At 43.6% G+C, this 22,384-nt stretch overlaps 1 protein-coding gene across 3 annotated transcripts; it reads right to left on the minus strand.

Annotated features, from left to right (window-relative positions):
• Positions 1-162: 162 nt before the first annotated feature.
• Positions 163-20,844, minus strand: LOC139421725 (C-Jun-amino-terminal kinase-interacting protein 4-like). 3 transcript variants are annotated; one of them, XM_071172844.1, is made up of 29 exons: positions 20,666-20,844; positions 20,322-20,367; positions 19,147-19,528; positions 18,795-18,989; positions 18,510-18,630; positions 14,214-14,284; positions 13,971-14,038; positions 13,770-13,839; positions 13,501-13,676; positions 12,992-13,236; positions 12,616-12,673; positions 12,246-12,398; positions 12,090-12,126; positions 11,845-11,972; positions 11,686-11,739; positions 11,217-11,351; positions 10,664-10,799; positions 5,855-5,941; positions 5,702-5,749; positions 5,006-5,147; positions 4,756-4,798; positions 4,569-4,649; positions 4,361-4,428; positions 3,654-3,802; positions 3,389-3,560; positions 3,112-3,225; positions 2,908-3,006; positions 1,719-1,823; positions 163-1,643 (listed from the first exon to the last, which is right to left on the minus strand). In XM_071172844.1, the coding sequence occupies exons 3-29, from the start codon at positions 19,243-19,245 to the stop codon at positions 1,534-1,536; spliced, it is 2,964 nt and encodes a 987-aa protein (XP_071028945.1). In that variant the 5' UTR covers positions 19,246-19,528; positions 20,322-20,367; positions 20,666-20,844; the 3' UTR covers positions 163-1,533. The 3 variants fall into 3 exon arrangements, with proteins under 3 accessions (XP_071028945.1, XP_071028960.1, XP_071028953.1); XM_071172859.1 differs by having other exon boundaries at positions 19,147-19,487; positions 20,666-20,822; XM_071172852.1 differs by lacking the exon at positions 20,322-20,367 and having other exon boundaries at positions 20,666-20,835.
• Positions 20,845-22,384: the final 1,540 nt, after the last annotated feature.

A 22,384-nucleotide genomic window follows, 5' to 3' on the forward strand; every position in this document is an offset into this window, starting at 1 on the left:
ATCTTTATATTCATAATAATTCATGTGTTGTGGTTTTCTTTGAATCGTAATAGGGTTTTTGTATTAAATTATAAAATTGTATTAAAACTATAAAAGAACCATAGGGCATTTGTGAAGATTTGGGGTGTAAAGTATTACATTATATTGACTTGAAAACAGATATTTTATGAAAGTATTTACAAAAGTTTATTTTTCATAGATTATCTTGCATAGAGTCGTTATGATGAACATTTTCAGACATGAGTCACACACAAACACTCTTTCAAATACTGCATAAAATACTTTAAGTATCTTTTGAGACTTCCACTCCCTTATCGCTCTGCAAATGAAAACTTAGAACAAAACCAAAAAATAAAATGTGTTTCACAAGGTCATGACGAGCAGACATAAGATAATTTCTCTGGGAGAAATACTAGCAGTTTTTTTTTTCTAGAATCTTCAAGAGGATTAGCCAATCATTTCAAAAGATTTGACACACACACACACACACACACACACACACACACACACAGAGAGAGAGATGATAATAAAGTGCAATTACGCTGTAGATTTACCCAGCATGGGAACTGAAGGCCAGGGTCTTATGCAACAATAGTTACTAGGAACCCAGCAGCATCAACACTACATCTCAGTATCAATGTAAACGAGTTTGACCAAACGTCATGGAATGATGATATGAATCTGAGTGTGCATGTTGTGTGGTAAAAACAAACCCTAACCATTCTTAACTAACCAACCAAAAGTCAAGACTCTTACTGTAAAATACTTTGCTACAGTGATGTGCCACCCGGCACAGCCAGAAGAGGACTGGCCACCCCACATAGCCTGGTTCCTCTCTAGGTTTCTTCCTAGGTTTTGGCCTTTCTAGGGAGTTTTTCCTAGCCACCGTGCTTCTACACCTGCATTGCTTGCTGTTTGGTGTTTTAGGCTGGGTTTCTGTACAGCACTTTGAGATATCAGCTGATGTACGAAGGGCTATATAAATAAATTTGATTTGATGATATTTACATGTGAGTCATTTAGCAGACGCTCTTATCCAGAGTGATTTACAGGAGTAATTAGGGTTAAGTGCCTCATGTGCACGGACCGATTTTTGACCTAGTCGGCTCGGGTTTTCGAACCAGCGATCTTTGAGTTACTGGCCCAACGCTCTTAACAGCTAGGCTACCTGCCGCCCATATATGATTACCATAATGAGGAAACGTTTCACAAAAAACACAAAACATTGTACAATGACCAATCTCACAGCAACGATTGTCAAATCATATTAAGGCACACATAGAGGAGACTGGCTTAAACAGGTGAAAGGTTTAGTCAAGGGGATGAGGGTAGCAACTGAATAACAGAGTGAGACAAGAAGGATTAAGCTGTGATGTCTTAATTTAATCCCAAAATTCTAGAACAAAAATCCAAATGGAACTCCTAGTGAATGAAGCCAAATAAAACATGGCTCCCATTTGTACTTCCTGGTCTCTTGTATGACATCTCTGACTAATCCTTCCTTGTCTCATTCTAGACTGGATGTGGGTGTGGTCAAAGGGCGGAGCTGGGCAGGGAGGGGGTGGGGCTCTGCCAGATGATCATGTGACTGCGGTCTGATCGCAGTGGAGCAGCTTCGGGTGCGCCGTCATTCGCGTCGTCCCCTGGAAAAGGTAAGAGGGAGACAGAGTCAGTCAGACAACCACTCTAATGACAATCACGTGATGTCCTCAACTCACCGATACGGAAGTTGATGTAGCCCTCTCCTCCACTGAGAATGAGTTGAGAGGTAGAGACTAGAGTTACAGCACCGCCTCCTATTGTAGAGGAGCTGGTCACACAGCCTGGGGAACACAGATATAGAATACTAATAACTATGCAATAACTGCATAGTAGCACAATATAATACTGTCTAATAACTATGTAATAACTACATAGTAGCACAATATAATAATGTCTAATAACTATGTAATAACTACATAGTATCACAATATAATACTGTCTAATAACTATGTAATAACTACATAGTATCACAATAAAATACTTTTTAATAACTATGCAATAACTGCATAGCATTTAATACTGTAGAACAGGGCTATTCAACTATATTCCTACTGGGGACAGATGTAAAAAGGTTAATTGCAAGGGGGATGGACATTTTCCACATGCAATTAATGTTCGGAGGAACTGTATAAAAAAAGCAACGCACATGACCAATAAAGCACTTTTCTTCAAATGAAATGTTGCTAAAAGTAATTAGGAAAGAAGTGGAAGGCGCTCAACCAATGTGAGTCGAGGTGCAGCCCATCATTGAAAAGGAACACTTGCTCATTATTTTAACTATTAAAAGCTTCTTAAATGTAATTAGGTCATTTTAAAATCTGAAAACTAGGCATCTTAATAAAAAACACAAAGATATGTAAAATCAGGTGATGCCAAATTCCAGTCTGAGGGAGGGAAGCTTTGAATTAATTTCTCACAGTCATTAGGTGCATTTATTTGTCCCACTCCCTTCTAACAAGTCCTTGTGAGCATCAGAGAGGGAAAGAGAAGGCACGTAGTGTTGCTGAGAGTCGTAGCTTTCAGGAATGGGGTCATAATATGTTGTAGCTTAAACCGTTCAAACACTAGAGACAAATTCATATAAAGAAAAAATAATCAACATGCCACATGGGCGCTAGAAACCACAAAAAACACTAGAAACTACACTATAGACAACCACTATAGTGCTTGTCATTTTGACACTGAACGTCGGATTAGAGTTTTTTTGCAGATCTTTGATTAATGTTCAGAATTTATCAAAGGGCCAGGGTAAATTAATAAATGGGCCAGATATGGGCCGTGGGCCGCCAGTTGAATAGCCCCGCTGTAGAATAACTGCATTGTTACACAACAGTGAATGAATGAACAACAATAAGAGATTTTCACCAGGTGCAGCAATGATGAACTTGACAGCCTGGCGGTGTCCATGGTAACACAGTTGTGCTGCCGCCAAAAAGCAGTATGGTATAGAGGCAGACTCTGAACCTATGGAACGCAGAGAAGAAGACAATTGAGATGTGACCAGTGTAAGGGCATTATCTCTCAGGTCATTCTGCTGTTGACCCCTGGGTCTCAGTGGTCAGCACTCACTGAGAGACACAGGGATCGAGAAGATGGCGCCACTTCCTGTTCCCACCCACAGACGGCCAGAGATGAAGGTGAGGGACGAGATCTGGAGCGGAGAGAGAGACAAGAAGGCAGGGCCTGGAGGAGACAGAGAGCCAAACAGTCAGGAACTTATCAAGCAAAATTGAAGAAAATTCATTCAAAGTTATACATTAACTTATATGTGGGCCATTACATGCTCACATCAGCAATATAAAACATTAACAGATTCATGAACTGAGAATCCTGTTCATGCTCCTACCCAGTGTTTTGGTGACCAGAGGGGTCAGATCCACATCCTGCAGGGGCCGGCCAGTGGACCAATCAAAAAGCCTGAGTGTAGGGTCGAGCCGGCAGGACGTCCACACACCACTTCCTGCCGCACACAGGAAACGCACCTGCTGCTCACTGTGCTCCGAGACGGTTAAAGTTTGCTGAAAGAGAGGTGGGAAATAGACAAAATAATACAATGTACAAACCATTCTGAATTCACACACACAATATTTTCAGGTTCGTCAAACTCTTACCTCCACTTTTCTATTCTCGACATTGACCACATGAACCCGATTCCAGTATCCTACCCATAAGCCCGCCCTCTTCGCTAGGCAACAGCGAATGGGCTGCAGTGGAGTTGATCCCAGAGGCAAAACCTCATGTGATTGGAGATCCCATCCACCTGTCAAATATAGTGATGATTAGTCATCATTAGTCTTTTACAATCACAGGTTGTATCTGGTCATGGATAGATGGTATGAAGTTTGTCAAATTGACATCAAAATATATATATATATTTTTGCATTTTAGCTAACCCTAACCCTTTTCTTAAACTTAACCTAATTATCCTAACCGGCTATGCTAATTATCTTAACCCGCAAGTTCTCCTAACTTGTTACAAAAAGTCCATTCTGACATAAACTGTATCCCTTCTAGCAAGAACCATCGTATCTCAAACTTAAATGGTACCACTTCTTCCCTCCTTTCCTTCATATGCACTGATATGATCCTGACAGTGGCCTGACCTGATCCTGACAGGAGCCTGACCTGACCTGATCCTGACAGTAGCCTGACCTGATCCTGACAGTAGCCTGACCTGATCCTGACAGTAGCCTGACCTGATCCTGACAGTAGCCTGACCTGATCCTGACAGTAGCCTGACCTGATCCTGACAGTAGCCTGACCTGATCCTGACAGTAGCCTGACCTGATCCTGACAGTATCCTGAGAGGGGGAATTACCTGGGTTGTGCGAGAAGAATGCAAGCGTCCCATTGGCTAATCCAGCAATGACTTGACCATGTGAATACCTGAAAGGTTTAGAGTTGAAAGTAAACATAAATAAAGCAATATTCAAACTGGTACACAATTATCCTTTCAGATCGAGTCATCCAAGTCTCCAACTGTAGGGGCTTGTGGTCTATATCGGACTGGGTACAGGAGTTCTCACGTGAGAGAGTGCACACCCTCAGACAGAGAGATAGACTGCAGACAGCGCCTCCTAGCTGTGGACGCGGAGTGGACTAACACACTGGGAATGGAGGAAGAAAGAGAAAAAGAGAGGAGAGGGAGAATGAGCAACTGTCAATTGTTTAACATTATCATGGAACAGCATGGTTCTGATCTCCACACCTCACCTTCCTTCCTGAGTTCCAATCCACACAGTTCCTGAGGTCTCACCTGATGACACAGAAACAGAACAGAGACGGTAAGCTGATAGCATTGCCAGTGTTTAAAGCATTGTTAATGGAAATAACTAGTTGAGTGATGATTTGGAAATGATGATGGCTATGGTTAACAAGTCTACAGAAATCTAAAATTGGTAAGCTGATCCTAGATCTGTGCCCAAGGGTAACTTTTACCCGGAGAGTAATAGATAGCACTGACCAGTAGGGGGCACAGCACAGATGCATAGGGCGGGCGAGGTGGGCGGGAGGCTGAACTGATCCAGCACCGTATTGGACCGTGCAGGGTTGATCACTGTGACATCACTACTGGAGGCGGGACCAGAGACCACCCACACAGCACACTGACAGAGTGGATGGAAGAGAGAGGAGTGATGCCTACTACTGAAAAATGACAGATCAACCCCTAGCCCAGTGTTTCCCAAACTCGGTCCTGGAGACTCCAAGGGGTGCACGTTTAGCTTTTTTCCCCTAGCACTGCACAGCGGATTCATATAATCAAAGCTTAGTGATGAGTTGATCATTTGAATCAGCTGTGTGGTGCTAGGGTAAAAACCGAAACACCTTGGAGTCCCCCAGGACCGAGCTGGGGAAACACTGCCCTAACCCCTACCCACTAGGCATATGTGTGGAGACCTAAAAAGGTGTGGATGGGTGTAAACAGTATGCTAAACAACATGGTTCCATCTAGCCTGTCAGTGGACATGGAGCTACTACCATATTGATTCTACCTATCAAACCTCCCAGATCTACAAGAAGTGCCAGTAAGAGCTAGTTGGTCGATTTGGCATTGAGGAAACCATTGGCATGACATGGTCTGAAAATTGTGGTTAGATGGTACTGCAAGTGGTAGTTACTGTGACTACAACTAGTAATTTGACGGTAATGACCACCTTACCGTTGTCTCGCCTGAGATCTCAGGTGTAACAGCAACAGCACAGTTTAGCTACAGAGAGAAAACACAAGTTATGGACTGTCTTCTGGGAAAAGACTGTCTGGGTTAAAAACCATAGCACTGACTGTAGACATGTTTCTGAATAGTATGTCCTACCTTGGCTGTAGAATCTCTCTGGTCCAGCAGTCTGAGCTGCACTAGGACAGGCACATCTTTGGGCTCAGGGGTCGGCTCTGAGGAATCCTGCAATAATCCCACACAATCTACTGTATGTACCAGATTAAGGTTTGTGTCTTCTTCCACATTCTGTGTGAGTATTTTCACCTCTGAAGTAAAATATTGTGTTTACCTACAGTGTCTTCAGAAAGTATTCACACCCCTTGACTTTTTCCACATTTTGATGTGTTACTGCCTGAATTTAAATTGGATTCAATTGAGATTATGTGTCACTGATCTACACATAATACCCCATGTCACAGTGGAATTATGCAAATAAATAAAAAATGAAAAGCTGAAATGTCTTGAGTTTATACAGTGGGGAGAAAAAGTACTTTATACACTGCCGATTTTGCAGGTTTTCCTACTTACAAAGCATGTAGAGGTCTGTAATTTTTATCATCGGTACACCTCAACTGTGAGAGACGGAGTCTAAAAAAAAATCCAGAAAATCACATTGTATGATTTTTAAGTAATTAATTTGCATTTTATTGCATGACATAAGTATTTGATCACCTACCAACCAATAAGAATTCCATCTCTCACAGACCTGTTAATGTTTCTTTAAGAAGCCCTCCTGTTCTCCACTCATTACCTGTATTAACTGCACCTGTTTGAACTTGTTACCTGTATAAAAGACACCTGTCCACACACTCAATCAAACAGACTCCAACCTCTCCACAATGGCCAAGACCAGAGAGCTGTGTAAGGACATCAGGGATAAAATTGTAGACCTGCACAAGGCTGGGATGGGCTACAGGACAATAGGCAAGCAGGTTGGTGAGAAGGCAACAAAACTGTTGGCGCAATTATTAGAAAATGGAAGAAGTTCAAGATGACGGTCAATCACCCTCTGTCTGGGGCTCCATGCAAGATCTCACCTCGTGGGACATCAATGATCATGAGGAAGGTGAGGGATCAGTCCAGAACTAGCGCATGTCCAGGCCAAGTTTGCCAATGACCATCTGGATGATCCAGAGGAGGAATGGGAGAAGGTCATGTGGTCTGATGAGACAAAAATAGAGCTTTTTGGTCTAAACTCCACTCGCTGTGTTTTGAAGAAGGATGAGTACAACCCCAAGAACACCATCCCAACCGTGAAGCATGGAGGTGGAAACAATCTTTGGGGATGCTTTTCTGCAGGGGACAGGACGGGGACAGGACGTATTGAGGGGAGGATGGATGGGGCCATGTATCGCGAGATCTTGGCCAACAACCTCCTTCCCTCAGTTAGAGCATTGAAGATGGGTCGTGGCTGGGTCTTCCAACATGACAACGAGTCGAAACACACAGCCAGGGCAACTAAGGAGTGGCGACAGCCCCGAAACCTGAAGGATCTGGAGAAGGTCTATATGGAGGAGTGGGCCAAAATCTCTGCTGCAGTGTGTGCAAACCTGGTCAAGAACTACAGGAAACGTATGATCTCTGTAATTGCAAACAAAGGTTTCTGTACCAAATATTAAGTTCTGCTTTTCTGATGTATCAAATACTTATGTCATGCAATAAAATGCAAATGAATTACTTTAAAAAAATCATACAATGTGATTTTCTGGATTTTGTTTTAGATACCGTCTCTCACAGTTGAAGTGTACCTATGATAAAAATTACAGACCTCTACATGCTTTAAGTAGGAAAACCTGCAAAATCAGCAGTGTATCAAATACTTGTTCTCCCCACTGTAGGTATTCAACCCCTTTGGTATGGCAAGCCTAAATAAGTTCAGGAGTAAAAGTGTTGCTTAACAAGTCACAACTTGCATGGATTCATTCTGTGTGAATTCTGTTTTGAATGACCACTCCATCTCTGTACCTCACACATACAGTTATATGGAAGGTCCCTCAGTAGAGTAGTGAATTTCAAGCACCGATTCAACCACAAAGACCAGGGATTTTTTCCAATGCCTCGCAAAGAAGGGCAAAAAAGCAGACATTGAGCATCTCTCTGAGCATGGAGAAGTTATTAATTACACTTTGGATGGTGTCTCAATACACTCAGTCACTACAAAGATACAGGCGTCCTTCCTAACCCAGTTGCAGGAGAAGAAGGAAACCGCTCAAGGATTTCACCACGAGGCCAATGGTGATTTTAAACATTTACTGGCTGTGATAGGAGAAAACTGAAGATGGATTAACAACATTGTAGTTACTCCACAATACTAACCTAAATGACAGAGAGAAATGAGGAAGCCTGTACAGAATAAAAATAGTCCAAAACATGCATCCTGTTTGCTATAAGGCACTAAAGTAATACTGGAAAACATGCATCCTGTTTGGTATAAGGCACTAAGGTAATACTGGAAAACATGCATCCTGTTTGGTATAAGGCAGTAAAGTAATACTGGAAAACATGTGGCAAAGAAATTCATTTTTTGTTCTGAATACGAAGCGTTATGTTTTGGGGCAAATCCAAAACAACACATATTTTCAAGCATGGTGGTGGCTGCATCATGTTATGGGTATGCTTGTCATCTGCAAGGGCTAGGGAGTTTTTTTAGGATAAAAATGTTTGTAATAGAGCTAAGCACAGGCAAAATCCTCGAGGAAAACCTGGCTCAGTCTGATTTCCAACAGACACTGGGAGACAAATTCACCTTTCAGCAAGACAATAACCTAAAACACAAGCCCAAATATACACTGGAGTTGCTTACCAAGACGAAATTCTAACTTGGCCACTCAGGAACATTCAGTTTTGACTTAAATAAACTTGAAGATGCCAAAATTTTAAAATGTCTGTCTAGCAATGACCAACAACCAACATGACAGAGCTTGAATCATTTTTTAAATAATAATAAATGAGCAAATAGTGTACAATCCAGGTGTGCAACGCTTCTTAGAGATTTAGCCAAAAATACTATTTATAATCTCGCTATAAATCGCTGCCCAAGGTGATTCTAACATGTATTGACTCAGGGGTTGAATACTTACGTAATCAAGATAGATTAGTGTTTTATTTTCCATAAATGTTTTACAAATATTATAATTTTTCTCCCACTTTGACATTAGATTATTGTTTGTAGATTGTTGTCAAAAAATGAGAGTTAAATATATTTAATCCCACTTTGTAACTCAACAAAACGTGGAAAAGTCAAGGGGTGTGAATACTTTCTGAAGGCACTGTACAGTTGAAGTCGGAAGTTTACATACACCTTAGCCAACTACATTTAAACTCAGTTTTTCATAAATCCTGACATTTAATCCTAGTAAAAATTCCCTGTTTTAGGTCAGTTAGGATCACTTTGTTTTAATAATGTGAAATGTCAGAATAACAGTATAGAGAAGGATTTATTTCAGCTTTTATTTCTTTCATCACATTCCCAGTGGGTCAGAAGTTTACATACACTCAATTAGTATTTGGTAGCATTGCCTTTCAACAGTTTAACTTGGGTCAAGCTTCCCCAAATAAATTGGGGGGATTTTGGCCCATTACTCCTGACAGAGCTGGTGTAACCGAGTCAGGTTTGTAGGCCTCCTTGCTCGCACACGCTTTTTCAGTTCTGTCCACAAATTTTCTATGGGAGTGAGGTCAGGGCTTTGTCATGGCTACTCCAATACCTTGACTTTGTTGTCCTTAAGCCATTTTGCCACAACTTTGGAAGTATGCTTGGGGACATTGTCCATTTGGAAGACCCATTTGCGACCAAGCTTTAACTTCCTGACTGATGTCTTGAGAAGTTGCTTCAATATATCCACATAATTTTCCTATCTCATGAAGCCATCTATTTTGTGAAGTGCACCATTCCCTCTTTTAGCAAAGCACCCCCACAACATGATGCTGCCACCCCCGTGCTTCACGGTTGGGATGGTATTCTTCGGCTTGCAATCCTCCCCCTTTTTCCTCCAAACATAACGGTGGTCATTATGGCCAAACAGTTCTATTTTTGTGTCATCAGACCAGAGGAAATTTCTCCAAGAAGTACAATCGTTGTCCCCATGTGCAGTTGCAAACCGTAGTCTGGCTTTTTTATGGCGGTTTTGGAGCAGTGGTTTCTTCCTTGCTGAGCGACCTTTCAGGTTATGTCGATATAGGACTAGTTTTTACTGTGGATATAGATACTTTTGTACCTGTTTCCTCCAGCATCTTCACAAGGTCCTTTGCTGTTGTTCTGGGATTGATTTGCACTTTTCGCACCAAAGTACATTCATCTCTAGGAGACAGAACGCTTCTCCTTCCTGAGCATGATGACGGCTTCATGGTCCCATGGTGTTTATACTTGCGTACTATTGTTTGTACAGATGAACGTGGTACCTTCAGGCGTTTGGAAATTGCTCCCAAGGATGAACCAGACTTGTGGAGGTCTACAATTGTTTTCATGAGGTCTTGGCCGATTTCTTTTGATTTTCCCATGATGTCAAGCAAAGAGGCACTGAGTTTGAAGGTAGTCCTTGAAATACATCCGCAGGTACACCTCCATTTGACTCAAATGTTGTCAATTAGCCTATCAGAAGCTTCTAAAGCCATGACATCATTTTATGGAATTTTCCAAGCTGTTTAAAGGCATAGTCAACTTAGTGTATGTAAACTTCTGACCCACTGGAATTGTGATGCAGTGAATTACAAGTGAAATAATCTGTCTGTAAACAATTGTTGGAATAATTACTTGTGTCATGCACAAAGTAGATGTCCTAACCATCTTGCCAAAACTATAGTTTGTTAACAAGAAATGTGTGGAGTAGTTGAGAATCAAGTTTCAATGACTCCAACCTAAGTGTTTGTAAACTTCCGACTTCAACTGTATGTATGCGTGTTTACCTGTGAGTGTGACCGCGGCATGCTCCAGCCATGAACCTGGCGTTTTCCCAGGGTTCCCCAGACATGGGAGCGGATGTCTCTGTACAGCTCCCTCCTCCTGACCCGCGGAGACAGGGCTGCAGCAGGGGAGGTACCACTGGGAGGAAGCAGGAAGAGGAAGAACAGAGGGGAAGAGGGGGCAGTGGGTGAGAGAGTGGTTTAAAAAGATACTGCTAAAAAGTACTGCTTTATGATAGTTACTAATGTAGCCTATGGTAGTAGAGGTGAGTTCACTTCAAACCTTACAAAGTAAAGCACTTTGAGCAGTTGGAAAGAGCGCCATAGACATGTAATCCCATTATCATGGGGCAGCAGGTAGCCTAGTGGTTAGAGCCCAGGGCCAGTAACCAAAAGGTTGGTGGATCAAATCCCCGAGCTGACAAGGCAAGAATCTGTCGTTCTGCCCTTGAACAAGGCAGTTAACCCACTAGGCCGTCATTGTAAATACAAATGTGTTCTTAACTGACTTGCCTAGTTAAAGAAAGAAAGGTTAAATAAAATAAAATCAACGTACTTTGTCTGAGTTGTACTGACAGCCAGTTTCCGTGGAGACCCCATTGGTGAGTGAGTGAGGGACGTCGGCAGGGCCAGCGCTAGAGCAGCGGACGGAACCATGGGGTTCTTGTTCAGGCCAAACAAACGGTTGAATCTTGAATGGACAGAGAGATGGTTAATTTGACTGCAATGGACCAGAAACCCTGCCGACCTCACAGGAATACAATAAGTATTACGCATTACTTTCCCATAGGCACTCTGGTCATGTGCTTGGGCTATAGACTGTGTAGCCAAAGGTAAATATGAACAGCTATTGAGCTAAATGTTGTGAAGTCAGGGGTCAGAGCCAGGCCCAAGACAAATATGTGTTGTTGTGTGCCTGTTAGCAGCTCAAGGTTTAAACAGCATCTGTGGACTTCTTCACTGCAATAATTGCCAAATTAAAGAGTCGTCTTTTCCTTCCTGATTCTTCACTCCCTCGCTCTCACCTTCTCCACACACTAGTCCTCTCTCTCTCTGTGATCCTCTCTTCTTGGGTGACCCTGAAAAGAAGGGATGTGAGATGGAGAGTTGAGTTATTCCCTTCTCCACAGGACTATGAAACCTGTCAGTCTACTTCTATGGGGGAGACAGGCAGGTATGGTTACCGAATGGTCTGACTGCGTCTCACAGCCTCCTGCAGCTCAAACAAACGCTCCTTATACTGGTTCTTCTCCATGACAACACGGGACATCTCCGAACGAGAGAACCGACGCAGCGATATGGGCAGAGAGGACTATGGGTAACAGATTAACATTCTAGTTAGAGTACAAGTCCATTAGAGAAACAGAAAAAGGTTACAACACATCTATTAGCAGAATATAAAGAGACAACACAAAGAAAGCCCTCTTACATCATCCAATTTATTTGCTTCCAGTTCTTTCCGAAGTCTACAGAAGAGCAGAAACACACACAATCAATGAATCACACCACATTAACAAATATTGTTTGTATACCTTTGTTGTCTCATTCTGTCAACCATTAACGACCTGACACTAGAGTTGTGTACCTCTTAGTTTCCTCCTCCATCTCCTTCATTCTTCCCGCCAATCGGGTGACAGTCTCCTGGCAGGAAGTCACCTCCACTTTAAGAGCTGACCTATCATTGGTCAGCTCCTCCACACGAGAGATCAGTGCTTTCCGGGCCGCATTCACTAACTCACTGGGAGAGGTAGAGGGAGACAATGTAAGAGTGAGAGAAAATACAGTAAACAAAGGACCCATTGTGCCCAGTTTTACTTCAGGTCCAATGTGCACTATGTCAACGTATCTAAATGAAACAGAGGCATAGTGAATGGTAAGCCCCCTACACACACAGTTAGTCACACAGGACTAGTCATAGTAGTAATAATAACGGTGGGATAAACGCGGGGACTTACTGGGTGTGTTTCAGTTCCTCATACTGAGAAAGAATCTCCTCAAACTGGTCAGTGCTGCCTGCACAGACAAGAAAAAACAAACAGTTCTCACCACAAATAGCATTAACCCATACCGTAACCCTAAGTCAACCCTTTACAGAACAACTAGCTTTTAATTGCTCATGCCAATTCTCATGACATTGACACTTCAGTTAGTTTAGTCTAACTAAGGCCTACTGCCCAGCACTGCCTAAGATACCCCCTCCATCTGCCTCAGCTCTTTCCCCCTAGCCTTCCTCTGTGTGGAAAATAAAGGTTGTATGTGTTAAGAGAACAACCAGTGCAGTGTTTCACTGCAAACAGGGGATGTAGGTGTGCCCTTGCCTAATGGCCGTACCTTTGACACTGGCCCCCTGGTCCACACTCTCTATGTATTCCTGACTCAGCTCAGACAGCTCTGAGAACACAGACTCCGTGTTCCTCAGCTCCCATTCCAGACTATCCATATCTTCCTCCTCCTCTCCTTCTTTCTCCTGCTTTGCTCTTCCTTCCTCTTTCTCCTCCACCTCCTTCATTTCTTCCTCCATGCTGGTCTTGGTCTCGTCTCTGATTGGCTCTTTGACGTCTGCTCGGACCGGGGTGCTGGGGAACATGGGTAACAGAGAAAAGGTTGGGGGCAGTAGGTGTCAGTTTGTCCAACAGTAAAGTGTGTGTTGGGGAGATGTCCCATCAAAAGTCTTTCTGAACCATGACAGACCTGTGAAGGGAAGTAGTCTGATTTACAGTTAACTAGTTGTGGCTGAGTTGGTTTATTGTTATGAATGTGTAAAATAAAAGCTTTCTTGGTAATGCAATAAAGTCAGTACAGTTCATCTTGCACTGTAAGTGCACACATACAGGACATACCTGGCATTCATAAGGCCATGAAACTTCGCCAGCTCAGGGGTGGAGCTTATGATGTCATTGATGAAGGACGCATCTCTGTCTGGCTTTACGACAATGTCAATCACCCTATCGTCCTTGGTTACCGGTTCTTCCAACAGGACAGAATCAGGAGGCGTTTCTGGCCTTCGATCAGTTAGCTTGAAAAGGGGAGGAGTCGGTAAGGACAACTTCCATAGAAAAATACTACTGCTACAAGACAGTACAGAGGTTATCAAATCTAGAGAACGTACCTCCGACCCGCTAACACAGGATTCTGACTGGCCCTGGGTAGATTGTGAATTCTTGGAGCGCACATGGTTACTAAAGACAGACAGGGCCCATTGTGACATCATAACGCAGTGAAAATCAGAAACCTTTATCTCTTTAGAATGGAAAGACTGAATACCGTTCCATGTGGTTGTAGTCATTAACTGAATTGAGTGGTGGCTAACCTTAGTGGAGATCCCTCTCTCTCTAGATCCCTTTTCCTTTCCAGCAGATCCTTATAACTGAGCACCAACTGAGAGACAGCGAGAGAGAGAGAAAATTTGAAAATGGAGAGAGAAAAAGAAGGACAACAGGAGGGACAGGGGAATAATAAAATGCATTTCCAATGACGGACAGAAGCTGATAGAAGAGTACACAGAGGTTGAGTCCCAAACAGCCTCATCAGTCTAAACATGCTGTTGTCTGACCTTGTTGTGAGTGTGCTTCAGTGTGTTCAACTCTCTGCCCAGTCCAGCCCTCTGCTCCTCCAAGGCCACCACTGTCACAGAAACAACACACAGTAGCAATTAGCATCACATAGAGTACGTCTCAATGACAAAGGGTGCCAGTCAGATTCTGCCGCAGCCTACTTGCCATGGTCTTACCAAACATCCTCAGTTTGTAACAAAAAGGACGTGAATGAAGGAAGTCAAATAATGTAAAATAATCTACACGGACATGAAGAGGGTAAGGCATCAAAATAGAGAGAAATAGAGATTGTTACAACACTGTACAGTTGTGGCCAAAAGTTTTGAGAAAGACACAAATATTGATTTCCACAAAGTTTGCTGCTTCAGTGTCTTTAGATATTTTTGTCAGATGTTACTATGGAATACTGAAGTATAATTACAAGCATTTCATAAGTGTCAAAGGCTTTTATTGACAATTACATGAAGTTGATGCAAAGAGTCAATATTTGCAGTGTTGACCCTTCTTTTTCAAGACCACCGCAATCCGCCCTGGCATTCTGTCAATTAACTTCTCGGCCACATCCTGACTGATGGCAGCCCATTCTTGCACAATCAATGCTTGGAGTTTGTCAGAATTTGTGGGTTTTTGTTTGTCCACCCACCTCTTGAGGATTGACCACAAGTTCTCAATGGGATTAAGGTCTGGGGAGTTCTGGCCATGGACCCAAAATATCGATGTTTTGTTCCCCGAGCCACTTAGTTATCACTTTTTCATAATGGCAAGGTGCTCCATCATGCTGGAAAAGGCATTGTTCGTCACCAAACTGTTCCTGGATGGTTGGGAGAAGTTGTTCTCGGAGGTTGGGAGAAGTTGTTCTCGGAGGATGTGTTGGTACCATTCTTTATTCATGGCTGTGTTCTTAGGTAAAATTGTGAGTGAGCCCACTCCCTTGGCTGAGAAGCAACCCCACACATGAATGGTCTCAGGATGCTTTACTGTTGGCATGACACAGGACTGATGGTAGTGCTCACCTTGTCTTCTCCGGACAAGCTTTTTTCCGGATTCCCGAAACAATCGGAAAGGGGATTCATCAGAGAAAATGACTTTACCCCAGTCCTCAGCAGTCCAATCCCTGTACCTTTTGCAGAATATCAGTCTGTCCCTGATGTTTTTCCTGGAGAGAAGTGGCTTCTTCGCTGCCCTTCTTGACACCAGGCCATCCTCCAAAAGTCTTTGCCTTACTGTGTGTGCAGATGCACTCATACCTGCCTGCTGCCATTCCTGAGCAAGCTCTGTACTGGTGGTGCCCCGATCCCACAGCTTTAAGAGACGGTCCTGGCGCTTGCTGGACTTTCTTGGGCCTGAAGCCGTCTGCAGAAATGCAGTGGAAATGTTTTTGGGGGGATTCAGTTCATTTGCATGGCAAAGAGGGACTTTGCTATTAATTACAATTCATCTGATCACTCTTCATAACATTCTGAAGTATATGCAAATTGCTATCATACAAACTGAGGCAGCAGACTTTGTGAAAATTAATATTTGTGTCATTCTCAAAACTTTTGGCCATGACTGTACATTGTCATTACAGAACATTTGAAATATCTTTATTATTTTGTGAGTGTAATGTTTACTGTTAATTTCTGATTGTTTACCTCACTTTTTTTAATCCAAGTAAATTTTTATTTGTCACATGCACCAAATACAACAGGTGTAGTAGACCTTACAGTGAAATGCTTACTTACGAGCCCTTACAGAGTCAATGTGCGGGGGCACAGGTTAGTCGAGGTAATTGAGGTAATATGTACATGTAGGTAGAGTTAAAGTGACTATACATAGACAATTAACAGAGAGTAGCAACAGCGTACAGTGGAGGGGGCAATGAAAATAGTCTGGGTAGCCATTTGATTAGCTGTTCAGAAATCTTATGGCTTAGGGGTAGAAGCTAGACTTTGCACTCTGGTACTGCTTGCCGTGCGGTAGCAGAGAGAACAGTTTATGACTAGAGTGGCTGGAGTCTTTGACAACTTTTAGGGCCTTCCTTTGACACCGCCTGGTATAGAGGTCCTGGATGGCAGGTTCCTTGGCCGCAATGTACTGGGCCGTACCCTCTGTAGTGCCTTGCGGTCGGAGGCCGAGCAGTTGCCATACCAGGCAGTGCTGCAACCAGTCTTGATGCTCTCGATGGTGCAGCTGTATAACTTTTTGAGGATCTGAGGATCCATGTCAAATCTTTTCAGTCTCCTGGGGGGGGGGATAGACTTTGTCGTGCCCTCTTCACGTCTGCCTTGGTGTGTTTGGACCATGATAGTTTGTTGGTGATGTGGACACCAAGTAACTTGAAGCTCTCAACCCATGCCACTACAGCCCCATCGATGACAATGGGGGCGTGCTCGGTCCTCCTTTTCCTGTAGTACACAATCATCTTCTTTGTCTTGATCACGTTGAGGGAGAGGGTGTTGTCCTGGCACCACACGGCCAAGTCTCTGACCTCCTCCCTAAAGGCTGTCTCATCGCTGTCGGTGATCAGGCCTACCACTGTTGTGTCATCGGCAAACTTACTGATGGTTTTGGAGTCGTGCCTGGCCATGCAGTCATGAGTGAACAGGGAGTACAGGAGGGGACTGAGCACATACCCCTGAGGGCCCCCCGTGTTGAGGATCAGCATGGCGGATGTGTTGTTACCTATCCTTACCACCTGGGGGCGGCCCATCAGGAAGTCCAGGATCCAGTTGCAGAGGGAGGCGTTTAGTCCCAGGGTCCTAAGCTTAGTGATGAGCTTTGAGGGCACTATGGTGTTGAACACTGAGCTGTAGTCAATGAATAGCATTCTCACGTAGGTGTTATCTGGGATAATGGTGTTGATGTGAGCCATGACCAGCCTTTCAAAGCACTTCATTGCTACAGACGTGATTCCTACTTGTCGGTAGTCATTTAGGCAGGTTACCTTAGTGTTCTTGGGCACAGGGACTGTGGTGGTCTGATTGAAACATGTTGGTATTACAGACTCAGACAGGGACAGGTTGAAAATGGCAGTAAAGACACTTGCCAGTTGGTCAGCGGATGCTCGGAGTACACATCCTGGTAATCCGTCTGAATGTTGACTTGTTTAAAGGTCTTACTCACATCGGCTACGGAGAGCGTGATCACACAGTTGCCTGGAACATCTTATAACATCTTACAACATCTTATAAGCTTCCAGGTTAAAGTCCTGCTCCTTGAAAGCGGCAGCTCTACCCATTAGCTCAGTGCTGCTGTTGTCTATAATCCATGGCTTCTGGTTGGGGTATGTACGTACAGTCACTGTGGGGACGATGTCGTCGATGCACTTATTGATGAAGCCAGTGACTGATGTGGTGTACTCAATGCCATCGGAGGAATCCCAGAACATATTCCAGTCTGTGCTAGCAAAACAGTCCTGTAGCTTAGCATCTGCTTCATCTGACCACGTTTTTATTGACCGAGTCACGGGTGCTTCCTGCTTTAGATTTTGCTTGTAAGCAGGAATCAGGAGGATAGAATTATGGTCAGATTTGCCAAATGGAGGGCGAGGGAGAGCTTTGTGCACGTCTCTGTGTGTGGACTTGTTTTTTTCCCTCTGGTTGCACATTTAACATGCTGGTAGAAATGAGGTTAAACGGATTACATTTTCCCTGCATTAAAGTCCCCGGCCACTAGGAGCACCACCTCTGGCTAAGCATTTTCCTGTTTGCTTATGGCTGTATACAGCTCATTGAGTGCGGTCCTAGTGCCAGCATCGGTTTGTGGTGGTAAATAGACAGCTATGAAGAATATAGATAAACTATCTTGGTAAATTGTGTGGTCTACAGCTTATCATGAGATACTCTACCTCAGGTGAGCAAAACCTCAAGACTTCCTTAGATTTCATGCACCAGCTGTTGTTTACAAATATACACAGACCGTCACACCTGGTCTTACCAGAGGCAGCTGTTCTATCCTGCCGAAAAAGTGTAAAACCCACCAGCTGTATGTTAATCATGTCGTCATGACTCGGTGAAACATAAGGTATTACAGTTTGTAATGTCCCGTCGGTAGGATATACATGCCCATAGTTTGTCTATTTTATTATCAAATGATTGTACGTTGGCTAACAGGACCGATGGTAAGGACATATTACCCACTCGCAGTCAGATCCTTACAAGACACCCAGACCTATGTCCCCGATATCTCCATCTCTTTCTCAAGCGAATGACGGGGATGAGGGCCTTGTCGGGCGTCTGAAGTAAATCCTTTGTGTCCAACTAGTTAAAGGAAAAGTATTCTTTCAGTACGAGGTGATCCAGTCAGACACTCACATTGGTCAGCCTGCTCTCTGGCCTTTTTCTCCAGTTCTTTTTCCCTCCTCTCTCTCTCCTTCTCTCTTCCCCTCATCGTCCTCCGCTCCTGCTCAATCTGGTCATCCAACTCCAGATACCGCTAAAGGCAAAAAACAAACATGTATCAAAATGAATGAAACTATATGAAACGTTTTATTTATGCATTTTAATCAACATCCTGAAATTACTGAGTTGAAAAGGAATTGACCCCAAACCCTGACTCCATATAACATTAGCATATCCAGCACTTCCATCCCCTCTCACCTCCTGGCTCTCTCTCCTCAGTAGTTTCTCACTCTGGTATCTCTGCAACAGCTCATCTCTCTCTCCTTTCTCTCTCTTGGCCTCGTCCTCCCTCTCTCTGAGCTGGGCTCTGCAGCTGGCCAGACCCTCCAGGATCCATACTAGGATGGGTACCAGGGACTCCACAACCCCTACGCCATGGGTCTCTATCACTGTCTGTAGCAGGGAAAGAGGGATGGGGGGGTAGCATCAGATGAGTGTGGGTGGTGATGGAGAAGAGACAGAGGAATGAAAAGCCAGCTAGGAGAAAGAGAAGCAAGAAAGGGGCGAGAGGACAGAAAGCAGTTGAGTGGTGGATGTGATGTGTGTTTACCTGTAGTTCTGAGTACAGTTTCCCGGCCTCTTCACTCACAATGTCAGGGTCCAGATCCAGCTCCCCAGACCCACACAGGATACTCTCTCCACACTCCATCCCTCTCTATCTATAAGTTAATGGGTCTCAGCTGATATGAGTATATGAACTGTGTGTCTGTCAATACACTTCTTCCTCATATATAAATACCCACCCAACTAGTTTATCTAGACCTCTCACACTCATGTCTACTCTCATTTCATCCATCTGTCTACTGTACACAGTCCTTCCTCCATTTCTACAGTAAATGACCCCCCTATTCTTCTTAATGCCTCTGCCTCTGCTCTAGTTGAAGCTGATGTCTGGGGAGGGGGGGGGGGGGGGGGGGGGGTTGGTGCCCATTCTGAAAGAGAGAGAAAAAGTTACAGAATCATAATAATTTATACAACGTCAGTGGAAATATAGGCTTGCAGGTACATACTACATTAATATTTTTAGAAGTAAAAACCCCTTTACAACAATCAAACCACCATCATCTGTTTCCCTTTCTCTTAGTTTCCTGTGTCTCACTGTGAGGGACAGAATGTGAACTCTAGACATAGAAGTGATACAGTGTGTATCGAGTTAGTTACTTTATTCACACTATGAGTCTTGTCTACTTCTACATGTCTGTTGCTCTCTCCAATAACAGGTTGTGCCGTTATACAAGTGACTTGGCAGTATGCAGAATCAGAATGACTTAACATTAGTATTACTAAGCAAAATGACTCCATGCACGGTTAGTAAGCATACTCCTTTTAATTCACACACAGCGACTTAGGGTGTTTCCTAACCTGACTTGCCCTAGCAGGCACACCTGTCCTCCTCACAGATCCCTCCTCTTGCCACCACCAGGCTCCTAACTGGGGATCAAAACATCCGACAGTACCCACTACCCTGGTCTAGGCCTCACACCACCAGGCTCCTAACTAGGGATCAAAACACATGACAGTACCCACTACCCTGGTCTAGGCCTCACACCACCAGGCAGTGGATCCCAAATAACCTTAGACCAATGTCTGGCAAGCCTTGTCCCTGGATATGTAGATCATTGATGGGGTTTCTTTCTTGTTATTGTTGTGTTGTTATTCTAAAGTAACTGTCAGATTATTATGCAATCTGTCCTCCAAAACGATTCAGACTGTACAAACACTTACCACCTGTTGTTGAATTGGTAGTTTGTGTTGCTGGGTACGGTATGTACTACAAAAGTACACGTACACACACACACACACACACACACACACACACACACACACACACACACACACACACACACGAGATATTGAATGACAGCAACACACAGACGTCCAAAGAATAATCGACGATGTAGCCTAAGCAATAAACACCAACTCGATCTAGCCGGTCTGAAGTACAATAACATGATGACTTATAGATCTTACGAGATCACCTTCATTTCATTTGGCCAACTGTTCAGCCTACTGTAGTTCGGGAGAACTGCACCAAAACGTTCACTCTGTCTTTTTACATGTTAACTTACCTTTGAGTCTCTTTAGTTCCCAAAACGTGTATATAATTTGTTGAAACAGGTCATATTCGAGTAGTTCACGTTGGAGAATATATCAATTACTCCTTAAAACGAGTTTAAAGAAAGGGGTGTAGTTTAATTGCGACTCATTTGATCGAATTCCTGTTCTGGCCTATCAGAGTGATAAGACTGTCTGCAGTGTTCAACGGTCGTGTACAAGAGGCGGGACATGGGCTGGTCTTGTTCTCAAGAGAGGGAAAAAAAGTTTATCATTTGAACAATGACACGTGACGAGGAGAACGTTGAAGGATTGTCAGGTGACCTTCTCTAATACCTGTCTGAATTTTTCACATATGACCTTTCACCCTTTAATCAAGTACAGTATGTGTGAACAACTGAACACTGCAGAAAACCAGCAGATGTTTGCAAAGACGTGGCCAGGTATCCAATTTCATATACAGCAGTCATGCCATGGGCTACTGTAGATTAACCAGATCAGGTTGTGTTTTTTTACAGAAAGTTTCCTTTCTTCATAACATGAGTTACTACCGTAATAACAAATATTTTTTGGAAGTGAAGGAAATGTGCCAGTGAAACTCAGTACTGTTAGGCAAATCATAGGCCTTTGCATGAACTATAGAAAATTAAACTAGTTTTGAGCATTGCTAGCAAGGGCGTGAAGAATGAGTACAGTACATTCTCCAGCAGATGGAGGCAAACACACATTTCTCTTTGTCTCCTGTCAATCTATCTGTATGTATGTGTGCATGTATGTATGTACACTGATTGTACAAAACATTAGGAACACCTTCCTACTATTGAGTTGCACCCCCCTTTGCCCTAAGAACAGCCTCAATTCATTGGGGCATGGACTCTGAAGTGTTGAAAGCATTCCACAGGGATTCTAGCCCATGTTGACTCCAATGCTTCCCACATTTGTGTTAAGTTGGCTGGATGTCCTTTGGGTGGTGGACCATTCTTGATACACACAGGAAACGGTTGAGCATTGCAATTCTTGACACACTCAAACCAGTGCACGTGGCACCTACTACCATACCCCATTCAAAGGCACTTCAATCTTTTGTTTTGCCGGTCTACCCTCTGAATGGCACACATACACAATCCAATCAGCCTAGATGAAGGGGAGGCAGGTTAAAGAAGGATTTTTAAGCCTTGAGGCAGCTGAGACATGAAGTGGATTTAACAGGTGACATCAATAAGGGGTTTTAGGTTTCACCTGGATTCACCTGGTCAGTCTATGTCATGAAAGAGCACACTCAGTGTTTTGTACACTCAGTGTATCTCTCTCTCTCTCTCACTCTCTCTCTCTCTCTCTCTCTCTCTCTCTCTCTCTCTCTCTCTCTCTCTCTCTCTCTCTCTCTCTCTCTCTCTCTCTCTCTCTCTCTCTCTCTCTCTCTCTCTCGCTCTCTCTCTCTCTCTCTCTCTCTCTCTCTCTCTCTCTCTCTCTCTCTCTCTCTCTCTCTCCCTCTCTCTCTCTCTCTCTCTCTCTCTCTCACTCTCTCTCTCTCTCTCTCTCACTCTCTCTCTCTCTCTCTCTCTCTCTCTCTCTCTCTCTATCTCTCTCTCTCTCTCTCTCTCCCTCTCTCTCTCTCTCTCTCTCTCTCTCTCTCTCTCTCTCTCTCTCTCTCTCTCTCTCTCTCTCTCTCACACACACACTCACTCCTTTACTCCACCCTCCATCATAACCATAGGATGAAAGATCAAGTTATT

Source organism: Oncorhynchus clarkii, chromosome 2 (genome assembly GCF_045791955.1).
Source record: "Oncorhynchus clarkii lewisi isolate Uvic-CL-2024 chromosome 2, UVic_Ocla_1.0, whole genome shotgun sequence".
Taxonomy (NCBI): Eukaryota; Metazoa; Chordata; class Actinopteri; order Salmoniformes; family Salmonidae; genus Oncorhynchus; species Oncorhynchus clarkii.

Excerpts from the sequence above, each read along its gene's own strand:
- LOC139421725 (XM_071172844.1), bottom strand. The coding sequence starts at position 19,245 with ATGGAGTGTGGAGAGAGTATCCTGTGTGGGTCTGGGGAGCTGGATCTG. Across the intron at positions 14,039-14,213 it reads TGAAGCACACTCACAACAAG|TTGGTGCTCAGTTATAAGGA; the intron begins GTCAGACAACAG and ends GCTGTCTCTCAG. Across the intron at positions 3,561-3,653 it reads TCGAGAATAGAAAAGTGGAG|CAAACTTTAACCGTCTCGGA; the intron begins GTAAGAGTTTGA and ends CCTCTCTTTCAG.